General features: G+C 36.2%; 1 protein-coding gene across 3 annotated transcripts in view; it reads right to left on the reverse strand.

Annotated features, from left to right (window-relative positions):
* Positions 1–15,414, reverse strand: part of WDR7 (WD repeat domain 7) — a 355,196-nt gene that overhangs the window by 325,650 nt on the left and 14,132 nt on the right. For all 3 annotated transcript variants that reach the window (XM_046671781.1, XM_046671782.1, XM_046671779.1), the window contains exons 3-4: positions 10,186–10,357; positions 1,389–1,495 (exon numbers count right to left, since the gene is read on the reverse strand). In XM_046671781.1, the coding sequence (XP_046527737.1) occupies positions 1,389–1,495; positions 10,186–10,344 (266 nt within the window). In that variant the 5' untranslated portion in view covers positions 10,345–10,357. The remainder of the gene's footprint in view (positions 1–1,388; positions 1,496–10,185; positions 10,358–15,414) is intronic.

Genomic DNA, 15,414 nt, shown 5'->3' on the forward strand with positions numbered 1-15,414 from the left:
TGGTAGGACTGCGCTTCCTGGCTCCCTTTAGTTGCGGGAGTCTCGTGAGTAGTTCACATCAGCCAGAACTGATATGAGACCTGCTAAGACGGATATGAGGCCCTCCAGAACTCTCTATCTGCTCTGCCTCCATTCCAGATAGTGGCTGCTTCAGATAGTGGTTGCTCCCTCACCCTCAACCTCAAAGCAAGGATAATTATGAAGCAGAGCAGAGTCCCAAATGATCTATGAGGGAAGGGTGACAAAAACAAGAAATAAACTTTTCATTTAAACCACTGAGATTTTCCAATGGTTATCAACATAGCTAGAAAATTTAGCACTGCAAAAAACAAACAAAACAAAGTCAACTGAATCCCAAACCTTTGCAAACTAAATACAATATTCCAGTTTTGATTCTGTATTGATTGCAGAAGTCTTGAGTGCACAGAGAAAAAAGATTTTTACCCAAAAGTAAAGACACAACACTAAAAATTAGAAAAGTCAATATATGCCTTGTCTTTTAAAGAAATAAACTTAAGATTTCTTTAACAGAAGACAACACTAATAAAATGCAATGATCCTGGTATTATTTGGGTTTTCTTTAAGATGCCCTTTCCTATATCTCACATGCCATGAAACAATTTTTCAAAGGATGCTCAATCTATTTAGAATATGCATTCTAATGTGAATTATCCTTTAATTGACCAAAAGGTATAATATTTTTACCTGATGCTGCCTCTTCTTGTTCCAAACTGTTACCCAAGGTTCACTTCAAATTCACAAATTACGAGGAGTGGAAGGGACAACTTCTTAAACAACTCTCTTCCAGCTCCCCCTCTTTAATAACATATTGTGTAAATACACAATTTTCTAAGCACCAAAAACGTTTTTAAAATTCCTCACACTCTGGACCCTACAACTACTGTCCAATGACCTATCTCTCCAAAAACAAGCTATATTCTGAGATTCAGGAATATATATAGTTATGTTAGTGCATTAACAGACATGACTATAACTGTACGAACTTTTGCACGGCCTCATATTCCAAATTTATGCTAGCCTAGCATCATTCAGGTTTTTTTTAAAATCCTCAAAGTTGTCTGCCAACTCAATAAAAATGCCATGGGGATTAATGATCATGTTTTAATTTTTATGGTATTCTGAGTTTCTCAAGAGCAAGGCAAAAACATAACCATAAATTACAATAAAAGGATTATAAAAATCATTAATAAAGATAAAATTCACATTTTAAAAACCATATTTCAAATATCTTTCTTTAGGTTGAGACAACTGAAGTATTTATTTAAAAGATACTCCAAAAGAAAAACAAAATTCCCTACTTACTAATATACTGTTACTATTTGCAATGAAGACTTATGAGGGAAAACAGAGAATAAGAAAATACTTACCCACTTTCAGATGCACTCACAATATACTGCTTGTCACTAGAAGCACAAGCTTTAGACAAACAAGTGATCGAAGCTGTATGACCAAACAACAGTGCTCGAGGATTAACCTAGAAATACAAAAATAAGTCGATGTAAGTGCCAAATTTTAAAAAATTAATCTTACTTAGGAATCCTGTTAAATATTTAACATAAATATACATAGATTTGAGAAGAACTGCTCAGAGTACCAAAAACTAAGAGCAGCAAAACAGTGACTCCCATCCATTTAATGCTCACAATCACCCTCCCAAGTAGTTCGGAGGTCTCTGTTAGATCACCAAGAGGTGAATATCACTGACGGAGAGATGGAACCAGGATTCAGACCACGAGAGTCTTAACCACTAAGCTATAGTATATTCAGAAACCAAGTTAAAATGTGAATTAGTGTAAAAAATAATCTGACCTCACTTATTTTTTAAATATTACCTTCATTGATCTGAAAGCACATTTAAAGTCTCTAGATTGGCATCCACAAACGCAAAAAATAGAGGACTGGTACATTCCGAAATGCTGATATCAACGTTAACTGTCAGGAACTAAGAATGACCTTCAGAAACTAATGATTTAATGACATAGTGCCTTGCAGGAAAGACAGCTTCATACTCACTATTCTAAAATAGTCTGGCAATGAGCCCCCAAATTTATCTACAAATTTATCTACTTTGTACCAAATTAAATATTTAATACATACAGTAATATTTATAACATATGCATAAGACATAAAGAATACATTGAATAGCCATATACCCAATACCCTGTTAAAAAAATAGAATATGACTAATTTTAAAGCCCCTTTGTAACCATCATGGTGTCCGTCTTGTAAACAATTTACCCTAATTTATTAGGAAAGCTAAATTGTTCAAAATTAAACATTCCATGGAAAGAGTACTGATATTGTTCTATAGTTCTGGTATGTGACAACTGAAGAGCTTTTCCAAATCAAATTCATCTTGGCCATTCTTTGCATAGTTATAATTAAGAGAAAAATTCAATCATTGTTTATGATTAGAATAGGCCTACAAAGTTTTCTCATACATCCATAATTTTCTCATACATCCAACCCACCTCTATACTGAGATTCAGTATCCTTCCACTGGAAAAAATGCCCTTGGTCAATTCCTTAGTTTCCTCCAAAAAGTCAAACTGACCAATAGTCCATTTTATTTTCCAATAGAAAATTCCCTTTACAGCCATAATAGAGCCACTAGAACTGGACTTTACTCCCACCATAATCAGGAAAACTGAACAAAAATATTTGAATGAAGGATAAAAATCACATGAACATTTCAATAGATGCAAAAAGCATTTGACAAAATTCAATATCCTTTCATGATTAAAAATTCTCAATAAATTGAGTACAGAAGGAATGTACCTCAACATAAAGACCATATATGACAAACCACAGCTAACATAATATTCAACAGTGAAAAGCTAAAAGTCTTTTCTCTAAGATCAGGAACAAGACAATGATGTCCACTCACGTCACTTCTGTTCAACATAGTTCTAGAAGTCCTAGCCAGAGAACTCAGGCAGGAAAAATAAATAAAAGGCATCCAAATTGGAATGGAAGAAGTAAAACTGTTTCTGTTTGCAGAAGACATTATCTTATATATAGCAAATCCTGAAGACTCCACAAAAGACTGTTAGAACTAATCAAAGAATTCAGTAAAGTTGCAGGATACAAAATCAACACGCAATTCAGTTGTGTTTCTGTATACTAACAACAAAATATCTGAAAGAGAAATTAAGAAAGCAATCCCATTTACAACAGCATCAAAAAGAATAAAATACTTAGGAATAAATTTAACCAAGGAGGTGAAAGATCTGTACATTGAAAATTACAAGACATTGATCAAAGAAACGGGAGAAGACACAAATAAATGGAAAGATATCCTCTGTCCTATGGACACTGTTAAAATGTCCATATTACCCAAAGTAATCTACAGATTCAATGAAATCCTATCAAAATTCCAATGGCATTTTCACAGAAATAGAAAAACTTAGGCTAGAATTCACATGGAACCACAAAAGACCCCAAATAGCCAAAGCAATCTCCAGAAATAAGAACAAAGTTGGAGGTCTCACACTTCCTGATTTCAAACTATATTACAAAGTTCTAGTAATCAACACAGTATGAAACTGGCACAAAAACAGACACACAGACCAACGGAACAGAGACCCCATAAATAAACCCATACAAATATGGTCAACTATTTGATAAGGGCACCAAGAACACACAGTAGGGAAAGGAGAATCTCTTCTATAAATGATGCTGGGAAAACTGGATATCCATATGCAAAGGAATGAAAGTGGACCCCTATCTTATACCATTCTCAAAAATCAACTTGAAATATATTAAAGACTTATATGTAAGATCCAAAAATGTAAAACTCCTAAAAGGAAACATAGGGAGAAAGTTGCTTGACATTGGTCTTGGCAATGATTTTTTGAATATGACACCAAAAGCACAGGCAACAAAAGCTAAAATAAATAAGTGGGGCTACATCAAACCAAACAGCTTCTGCACAACAAAGGAAGCCAGCAACAAAGTGAAAAGGCAAACTACAAAACGGGAGAAAATATTTGCAAATCATGTATCTGATAAGGGGTCAATATCCAAAGTATATAAGGAACTCAACAGCAAAAGAACAATCCTATTAAAAAACAGGCAAAGGACATGAATAGATATTTTTCCAAAGAAGGCATACAAATAGCCAATAGGTCATTAAAAAATACCTTATCACTAATATTCAGGGAAATACATATCAAAACTATAGTGAGATACAGCCTTACACCTGTTAGGATGGCTATTATCAAGAAGACAGAGGAGATACAAATGTTGACAAGGACGCAGAAAAAAAGGAACCTTTTTACACTGTTTATGGGAATGTAAATTGGTACAACCATTATGAAAAACAGCATGGACACTCCTCAAAAAATTAAAAATAGAACTATCATATGATCCAGCAATCCCATTTCTGGGTATATATCCATAGGATCTGAAATCATGTTTGTGAAGAGCTATGTGCACTCCCATCTTCACCGCAGCATTATTCACAATACACAAGATATGGATACAACGTAAGTGTCTGTCAAAAGAGGGATGGATAAAGAAAACATGGTATATATACACAATGGAATATATTCAGCCATAGAAAAGAAGGAAATCCTGCCTTTTATAACAACACGGATGAACCTAGAGGGCATTATGCTAAGTGAAATAAACCAGACAGAGAAAGGCAAATATTGCATCGTATTCCTTGTATGTGAGAGGGGAAAAAAAGCCAATCTCATAGAAACAGAGATTAGAATGGTGGCTGCCAGGGTCTGGGGGCAGAGGTAAATGGGAAGATGTAGATCAAAGGTACAAACTTTCAGTTTATAAAATGAATAAGTTCTAAGGATCTAATGTATGGTGACTATAGTTAATAATTCATTATCGTATATTTGAAACTTGAGGAGTAGATCTTAAGTGTCTCACCACCAAAAAGAATGAAAAGTTATCTATGTGAGGTGATGGATATGTTAATTAACTTCTTCTTGGTAATCATTTCAAAATTCATAACAAATCATCACACTGTAACTTAAAATATATAAATTCATTTGTCAATTATTCCTCAATAAAGCTGAAAAAAAGAACTGCAAAAAAATAAATATAAGAAAATTACAACAAAAAAAGAAAGAAAATAGAATTCTTAACTCATTTTATATGGCTAGAATTATTCTGATACCAAAACCAGACAAAGGCATTACAAGAAAACTCCAGACCAATAAAACTCATGAATCAAGACAAAACAAAACAAAAAACAATAATATATTAACAAATCCACCAATATATAAAATAATATATCATGACCATGTGGGGCTTACCCTGGGAATACAAGGTTAATTTAACATTTGAAAAACAATGTAATTCACCATATCAAGAGAAAAAAGGAGAAAAACCATATGATCATCTTGAAAGATACAGAAAAAGCATTTTACAAAATTCAAAATCATTCATTACACAAACTGTCAGCAAACTAAGAATGAAAGGGAAGTTACTTAACCTGACAAAGGGCATCTGTGAAAAACCTAATGCTACCATCACACAATGGTGAAAGACTGAATGTGTTCCCTTCAAGATCATGAACATGGCAAGGATGTCCATTTTCTTCAAGATTCACCATTGTGTTAGAAGTCTTAATAAGCAATAAGGCAAGTAACAGCCTACCACAGGGCAAAAGAAAGTAATAAATCACATACATGCTGTAAAGTAAGAAGTAAAACTACCTTTATTCACAGACAACATAATCAGATATAAAGAAAAGCCTACAGAATCTAGAAAAAAACCCTATTGGAACATAAAGTGAATATAGCACAGTCAGAATACACAAGTCAAAATACTAAAAAGCAATTGTATTTCTAAACATTGGCAATGAACAATTGTTACATAAAACATATATGGCTCTGGCATCCATTGTCAGATGAAAGCAAAAAATTTTGTAAATGAAACTATATCTCTGATTATGTTTTCATAGGTACAAAGTCAGCTAAAAAGTAGAAAGGTTTAAGATAATATTTTCATAAATCGATGTGTTTCTTTAACAAACAGAAACTCATTTAATTCATTAAATAGAAGTTTTCTGGAGGTTAGAGAAAACAAAAAAAAGACAGATTTAAGCAATTGCTCTGAATGGCCACTAAGTGACAGAGGAAGATTAACCATGATACAGAGATAACCATCCAAAAATACATCTGTGCCTAGTATCAGTGCCAGATCACAACTACAAAGTCTTAATATCAAGAAACTTACAGGCCCTTCCCCATGGCCAAGTAGTTAAGTTTGCTCGCTCTGCTTCGGCGGCCCAGGGTTTCGCCAGTTTAAATCCTGGGCGTGGACATGGCACTGCTCATCAGGCCATGCTGAGGTGGCATCCCACATGCCACAACTAGAAGGACCCACAACTAAAAATGCACAACTATGTACCGGGGGGCTTTGGGCAGAAAAAGGAAAAATAAAATCTTAAAAAAAGAAAAGAACCTTACAGAGCAAATAAGTAATAATATAATCAGAGCAAAAAATAAATTTATGGTGTAACATATTTATACCTTTTATTTATATCTCACTATATTCCATAAAAATGTGTGGTCATAGTTACTCACTAAACATTTCACACATAATCAATACAAAGAAATATCACAAAATAATCTGTTCAACCAATTCATAAAGACTATCCATCCTCAAAGACCACACAGTTCAAAAGTGACTGTTATCAAGTTATCAGTGACAAAGCAAGATGATTAGAATAAAAAGGTGTGATGTGTCAGTTCTTAAGAGTAAACAGTAACACCAATGACCAGTCCAGAACCTTGAGGCTAGCTGGGTCTATAGTCAGCCATGATTAAGCACTCCTTTTTTTCCTCCCTGTTAGCTTTTTTTTTCTTTCTACTACCTGAGATGCTGTAACTACCATTCATTAAATAAATTCTTACTAGGTGCAAGCACTGTGATAACTGCTTACTACACATGCCTTCACAGAATCCTTACCACAACGTTGTGTGGTAGTCCATATTTTAAACACGGAAAGACTCAGGCACAAAATGGTTAAGTAAATTGCCCAAAGTCACACAGCTAGATACTAGAATGACCCAGATTCAAGACAAGGTTGCCATTCTCCAAAGGCTGAGCTCTTACCTAACAATTTACGTTTTTCATTAATGCCATGGACTATACTATTCTCTGCATAGATCTGTTTCCCTACTAGAATGCAAGCTTCATGAAGATAGGAACCAGTCTAATAACATCCTGTAGGTTTTTAGGCAGTGGAAGCTCTACAAATATTGCATATCAGCGACAGTATCTCCCTCAACAGGTTTCCCCCTTTACTCTTATCACCAACTCTTTCAGTATTCACTAAACTACTGCTTCTGTGATTTCTCTCCTGTTTGATTACCACTATGTTAGGCCAGAGTGCCCTTTTTCACAGGTAAAAGGAGATCAAATACAGATGGCAAAAGTTCTAGCTAGAGTTTTGAGTCCTTTCCTAGCGAAAGAAGGGAAGATACCATGACCTCAAGAAAAGGCACTTTGTGCCTCCTCTGTGAATACTACATGTCTTCTTACTGGTCCTTCAAAGGCATTAGCAGCTGCTAGAAAATATAATACTTAAGAAGAGCACTTGCGGGCTCTGCACCCATGGTCTCTGCAGCCGCGGGTTCAACCAACTGCAGATTGAAAGGCCCACAATGGTAGTGTCTTTACTGAACATGTACAGACTTTTTTTCTTGTCATTATTCCCTGAACAATACAGTATAACAACTATTTACATTGCATTAGGTATTATAAGTAATCTAGAGATGATTTAAAGCATACAGGAAGATGTGCGTACATTATTTGCAAATACTACACGATTTTCTACGAGGGACTTGAGCATCTGCAGATTTGGGCATCCACAGGGGATCCTGGAGCCGATCCCCCATGAATACTGAGAGATGACTGTATGTCAAAAGACAACAACCAAGCCACCTTTATCCAGCCTTCTTTTCCCCTGGGTAAACAGTACAACTCCCTGAATATCTTTCAAAAGATGCATTTCTCTCCTAGCCCCTCCCCACCTCTCACACCCCCCTCAGTCACTTTTATCCCTCTTACTTGAACTTAAATAAATATAACATTCTAGTGAAATATATGCAAAAAAATTCAATGAAGGAACTGTTTCTAAGATTTCAAAAGTCAGTCTTACTGCTTGCAACCATTCCAGTAAAATGTAGTGTGATTTTTTTTCTCATCACTATATTCCTGATTCATATTTAGTTTGCTATCAATCCTGAAGGCGTATCACATTCTACAACACTCATTTCCAGTTACTTTCCAATCTGCATACTTAGCCTTTACGTGACATCCAAGTGTGTAAATCATTTTTCCAGTTCTAGTAATTCCATGCCTAGGTGTATATCTAAGAGCAATGAAAACACACATCCACACAAAAACTCATACACAAACCTTCACAGCAGCATTACTCAGTGTAGCCAAAAGCGGAAATGACTGAAATGCCCATCAACTGATAGACAAATAAAATTCAGTATACCCATACAATGGAATATCATTTGGCCATTAAAAGAAATGAAGTATTAATATATGCTACAACATGGATGAACCCTGAAAATATTATGCTAAGTGAAAAAAGTCAGTCACAAACAAACCACACATTAAATGATTCCATGTGTATGAAATGTCCACAACAGGCAAGCCTACAGAGACAGAAAATAGATTAGTGGTTGCCTCACGGGAAATAGGGGTAATGGGAGTGACAGGTAAAGAGCACAGAGCTTCTTTTTGAAGTAATGAAAATGTTCTAAAGTTGACGGTGGTAACAGTTGCACAACCCTGTGAACATACTAAAGATCGCTAATTGTACACTTTATTTTTTTAAATTCAATTTATTTAAACTAAAAAAACCCCATAAAAACAGTTCACCCATTTCTTGCACCCCTCAACCCCCACCTCTGGAAACCACCAATCTATTCTCTGTATCTATAAACTTCTCTTTTGTTTTTAATAGATATTTTTTTAGATTCCACATATAAGAGAGATTATACAGTATTTGTCTTTCTCTGGCTGGCTTATTTCACTGAGCATAATGCCCTCAAGGTCCATTCATGCTGTCACAAATGGCAAGATTTCATTCTTTTTATGGCTGAACAATATTCCATTGTATACATATATACCACAATTTCTTTAAATGAGTGAATTGTTTGGTATGAGAATTTTATTTCAATAAGGGTGTTAACAAAAAAAAAATTACTTAAAAACTCAACTTTGCTGAGTCTACATTCCATGCCAGCTACCACCCCATTTTCTCTGCTCCCCTTTACAGAAAAATTCCTGGGGACAGAGAAGGGAAGTTAAAAAGATGGAGAAGAGCCAGCCTGGTGACATAGTGGTAAAGTTTGCACACTTCACTTCGGAGGCCTGGGGTTCACAGGTTCGGATCCTGGGTGCAGACCTAGACACCGCTCATCAAGCCATGCTGTGACAGCATCTCACCCAGAAAAAGTAGAGGAAGACTGGCACAGATGTTAGCTCAGGGACAATCTTCCTCAAGCAAAAAGAGGAAGATTGGCAACAGAGGTTAGTTCAGGGCCAACCTTCCTCACCAAAAAAAAAAGGAGAAAGACAAAAGTAGAAAAAATTCTGAGGTGTTATACCATAATTGGAGGTATCAGTGTGAACTCCATGCATGTGCGTGGGTGGGTGTATGTGTGCGCACATGCGTGTGTGTGTGTTTATATGGGTATTCCCAACTACTATTTTCTTGTCTTCCACTGAGAGGGCCTATGAACAGAGCAGACTGAGAGCTCCACTGCATTTAAGAATGGCCATAAATACATAGTGATTTTTAAAATAAATACAAGAAAATTTATGTTTTATAAAAAGTTTTGCTCTCTTCAAGACACTCACCTCAGAAGGTACAAATGTTCAAATTGGTTTTTTATATCTTTTGGAAACCCCCTTCAGTATAGATAAAGATCTTTTGAAAACTTAAATGTAACTATTAAGCCACTTAAGGCAGATATTATAACTGAAAATCGCCAAAAGCCAGCAGAAGTCAACTCTGATGAACAATGTAAATAACCAATCTGCCTAATACCAATTCTCATCAAAATGTCTATCGTAGAAAACATATTATCACGCAGAGTATTATTCTGGGGCTGCTATTTTCTATTAAGTGGTTTCTTGTATTTGAAAAGTATAACGGGCATTTTGAATACTCACTTCCAATTCTACTGAAAGATCCCAGAGACATATTTGTCCATCGTGGCATCCAGTTACAATTGTGGCCCCATCATCTGTTAAAAGAACTGCTGAGATGCAGTGTGTTGGGGCTTTGCGACCCCAAAGAACGATGGGTAGAACAAGGCTGTTTCCTGCCATTGTTTTTTCAAACCTGGAAATGTTATAAGAATAATGTCAGTTATTACAATATTTCCTTTTAAAACATATTACACATTTTTCTTATGAAGTCAACTTGAATTTCCTAAGTGCCAAGAATTCTTCACCATTATATACATATTTTATATATATAATACACATACACATATATAAAAATATATAAAAATCTCTTTCTCTTTCTCTTTTTTTTTTTTGGCGAGGAAGATTGGCCCTGAGCTAACATCTGTTGCCAATCTTCCTCTTTTTGCTTGAGGAAGATTGTCACTGAACTAACGTCCATGCCAATCTTCCTCCACTTTGTACACAGGATGCCACCATAGCATGGCTTGATGAACGATGTGCAGGTCCACGCCCAGGATCCAAACCCCAGGCCACCCAAGTGGAGTGCGCAAACTCAACCTCCTCACCACTGGGCTGGCCCCTCAAAAAGTCTCATTTTTCATATATATAAAATCTAACTAAAATCTCAATTAATCCTCACAACAAATCATACAATCACTCCTCTTCCACAGATAAAGACAGTGAGCCATTAAGAGGCACAAAATGAAAAGTAAAGTAATGGAGCCCAAATCAGAACCCAGGCAGTTTGACTTCAGAACCTGTGATCATTCTGCTATGCTACCAACGACACGTGAGGTCTCCAAATCTTGTCAAGTCTCCAAAGCAGTAATAAATAGCAATGTCCAAGAAAAACTCAGTGTTGTTTCACAGTGTGCTAAGCACTGAAAAGAGTATACTCAGTGAGAAACTCATTCAACCATATTCAATACAAACCTATTATGTCTCAAGGTCATAAATGTCTTTTGTTGTAAACTCTGAAACTTGAGGGAAAAAGAATTTCTCTCTAAACCCAATTTTGCATAATAAAACTTTAGTTCTGGTAAACGGATTTAAATTTGAGATGAATAACCAATTAGCCAGTGTATACTGGAGTCCACCTTTTGCAGGAAAGCACAAATATAAGGAATTATTCCTTCATATGACAAAATTAAGGTCAAGTTGGTGAAATAACTAGATTTAAGTGTTATAAACTGTGTGGTTAAAGACTAAAATACTAGTTCAGAGAACTTAGAGAGAAATGAAGACTGGAATAATCAAAGAGGGCTCCCTAGAAGACAGAAGACTCTGCCAGATCTTATCAGACACTACAGGGTCACCTATAGGCTTGTCAGATTGTCAATCAAAAGAAATGGTCATTGTAGTGATTTTTTTCTGCCCAAGATTTTTAAGTGACAACAAATGATTTGTGTATAATGATAGACCCTTTAGAATGCTTAGACTGTCCTAAAAATTTTTCAGAAACACTTAAAGGAATACCCACTTTCTACGAAAGAAATCAGAGTGATAGCCACGGTGTTACTGCCACTTGTTTTAGCAAAAGTCTTTTCTTTAAACCACTACCTACACTCTCTAACCAAATAAATAAAAACTAAAACTATAATCACTTAAAAAAAATAAGCCAAGAAAGAAAGATATGGTCACTAGAAAGCAAATGAGGCAAGTAAAAAATTACAAATGAGGAGCCAGCCTAGCGGCACAGCGGTTACGTTTGCATGTTCCACCTCGGTGGCCCAGGGTTTGCCGGTTTGGATCCCGGGTGCGGACATGGCACTGCTTGGCAAGCCATGCTGTGGCAGGCGTCCCACATATAAAGTAGAGGAAGATGGGCACAGATGTTAGCTCAGGGCCAGGCTTCCTCAGCAAAAAGAGGATTGGCAGCAGATGTTAGCTCAGGGCTAGTCTTTCTCAAAAAAAAAAATTTTTTTTTAATAAAATTAAAAAATTACAAATGACATTGGAATGTTTACTAAAAACAGTCTATATTACACCTTTAATTTTTTGTTAAAATAAATGGCTTTCTTCAGTTTATTTTCCAAAAAACTTCATCTTTTTGCTACAAGTAAAAGGTGTGCATTAAAAGAAAAAATTCCAAGTTCACTTCCTATTAATAAAACCCTATATGTATCATGTTCACCATTTCATAAACTACCATGACTCTAACAATTATTTCCATATTCCTACTTGACATCAGAAAATGAAACAAAGCAATGAACCAATTTTAATAAATTTGGTATAGTATGTTCTTGGCTGAATAACATACCCAACAATGACTTTCTCAAAAAGAGAATCTGGAAGGAGTTCATTTTTCCACGGCAACACCATTTAATTTTAAGTTATATCATGCAAAGATTTCTCTCAATTAAATAAACTCACATTATTGAACACAATGTGGTGAGATCTGGAAAGAACACCACTTCTCTAGATACTTGAGGACTTGTATTCAACACATACTGTGTAGCTTAAAGAGAATGCAAATATATACATTAAGGACTAAGGAATATATACTATAGGGAGATGTGCCTGCTCTGATGCAACAGGAAAGAACACTCTGGTGTTGAAGTGACAAGCAACTCAAGGAAACCTGGAAGAATAATGTATTTCATAGCCCTTAAAACAAGTGAAAATAGGAGGCCAGCCCTGTGGCCGAGTGGTTAAGTTGGCACACTCCACTGCAGCGGCCCAGGGCTTCGCCAGTTCGGATCCTGAGCACGGATCTAGTACCACTCGTCAAGCTGTGTTGAGGCAGCGTCCCACACACCACAACAAGAAGGACCTACAACTAGAATATACAACTATGTACTGGGGGGCTTTGGGGAGAAGAAGAAAAAGAAAAAAAGTGAAAATAATTGTCCATAACATGAAAAAGGTATAGCTGACATCATTAGAAAACTCACAGATCTCTTAGCTAGCTTCTCCAGAAGTAAAATAATTACAGATTCAGGAAAAAACAAATCCCCACAACCTTGCAAAAATCAAGAACTGACAGTCAACCAGAATGTGAGAGGAATTCTCATTAAGAGTAATTAAGGAATTTCAAAAAGGATTGTATTAGTTTCCCAGGGCTGTTGTGACTGCAAACTGGGTGGCTTAAGCAACAAAATTTATTGTATCACAACCAATTGTATCGAGGCGAGAAGTATGAAGTCAAGGTGTTGGTAGAGCTGGTTCCTTCTGAGGGCTGTGACAGGACGGACCTGTTCCAGGCCTCTCTCCTTGGCTTGTAGAAGGCCATCTGCAAGCTCACATGGCACTCTCCCTGTGTGCATGTCTGTCTCCAAATTTCCCCTCTTTTATAAGGACATCAGTCATACTGGATTAGGGCCCACTCTGATGACTTCATTTTAACTTGATTACCTCTACAAAGACCCTATCTCCAAAAAAAGTTGCATTCTGAGGTACTAGAGGTTAGGACAAACACATAAGAATTATAGGGGAACACAATTTAAACCATAATAGGGTTATATCCTTTTAAAAGAACATAACTTAAAATTAATTATCCAAAAAGCAATTGTCCCTTAGGAAATAACGGTAAAGAACTTCATTGTATCTTTTCCAGGGGATCATATTATATCAGCTAATTAACTGCTTATCTGAGGAATAAGATAAGAAGTTCTGTCCAACTAAAGTAAGGGGTCACCACCTTATATTGTGTTTGTGTGTCTGGGCGGGGGAAACCAGAATCCAAAATTCTCTGCCATATTTCCAAGGAAATTAGACTGGAAAAACTAACCTGTCCTGACCCAGATACATATACCCTGTCAAAGGTCCTTAAATTATGCACATTGCTATTCCTTGGCTGGTATACTATAACAAAAGATCTAAACAGAAAGTGTGTTAGATGAAACATTTAAAAGGTAAATAATCACTAAAAAATGCCTAAAATGAAAGCTGCAATAGGAATCACAATCAATAGCTGATACTGATATGTCTTACTGCTGGGATTAGGGTGGTTCCAGGGAAATACAGAAGAATAAACAGAAACCACTTCTAAATAAATAATAATTAATCAAAAGGGCTTGGTGACCAACTGGAAGATGGTATTTAAAAAAACAGGAGAACAAGATTTCAGATCTTGGCTAGAGAGGGAGGAACAGAGAGTCTTATTTAAAGGACTCATGTGGAGAAATGGATTTGCGCTACTGGGTCTCAGAACACAACTGACATGAAAATCTCCTAGATGAGAGGGTATTAAATATGAGTTCAAAGTAGACTGTGGGAAAATGGGTTTTGGGAAATGTTCAAAAGTTGGAGGCAGAGAAACCTGTCAAGGACTTCTAGGGCCTGGCTCTGCCATCTCTCCCCAGACAAGGAGACATCTTTGCTGATGCAGCATTAATGCAAAAGACACAAGAGCTCAGTCTCTATAAAAACTCCTCTGACTCTAAACTAGACTTTTTGATTAAAGCCATGGTTTTAAGTTTTGTTACACATAAATGCACAATGTTCCTAATTGCACACTCAAATACACTGCCCTCAAAGTTTCTAAGAATAACATCCACAGCATAAACGAAGCGGTAAGAAGAATGACAAGAAATTGCTGTAAAGGAAAAAGCTTAAGGCCCCTACAAGTAAGGGGGTCGGGGGGTGGGCGTGTCAGGAGTGAGAAGAGGACAGGGAAAAATATACAACCATCACCCTGTGGCCTGCAGTTAGACCGCTTTGCACATTGGCAGCAGGTAATTAAAATTCATCTTTAGTCGGCCACCAGGTTGAAAGATGAATTTGACTTAGATGGTTTAGGTGGCTCGCTGTATTACATGTATATATTTAAGTTTTATGCAAGTCCAATGCGTAAAATCTTGTCTTACCTAATTTATAAGAGAACTCAAGAAATTTTCTTCCAGCACAGAAATATGCTTCTTATTTTCAAGATTCTTTTAGATAGCCTAGGTCCTCTTAATTTCTATACAAATTTTAGAATCAGCTTGCAAATTTCTACAGCAAAGCATGCTGAGGTTACGAGTAGAGCTGCATCAAATTTATATATCAATTTGGGGAGCAGTGACTCCTCCAGTTTTGATGAAATATTACTGATGTAAACGTGCATTCTAAAACCAACACTACTTTTTTTTTTTTTTTTTTTTAAGGATTGGCACCTGGGCTAACAACTGTTGCCAATCTTTTTTTTTTTTTTTCTCTGCTTTATCTCCCCAAACCCCACCAGGACACAGTTGTATATCTTAGTTGCAGGTCCGTCCAGTTGTGGGATGT

This window comes from Equus quagga, chromosome 9 (assembly GCF_021613505.1).
Source record: "Equus quagga isolate Etosha38 chromosome 9, UCLA_HA_Equagga_1.0, whole genome shotgun sequence".
Taxonomy (NCBI): domain Eukaryota; kingdom Metazoa; phylum Chordata; class Mammalia; order Perissodactyla; family Equidae; genus Equus; species Equus quagga.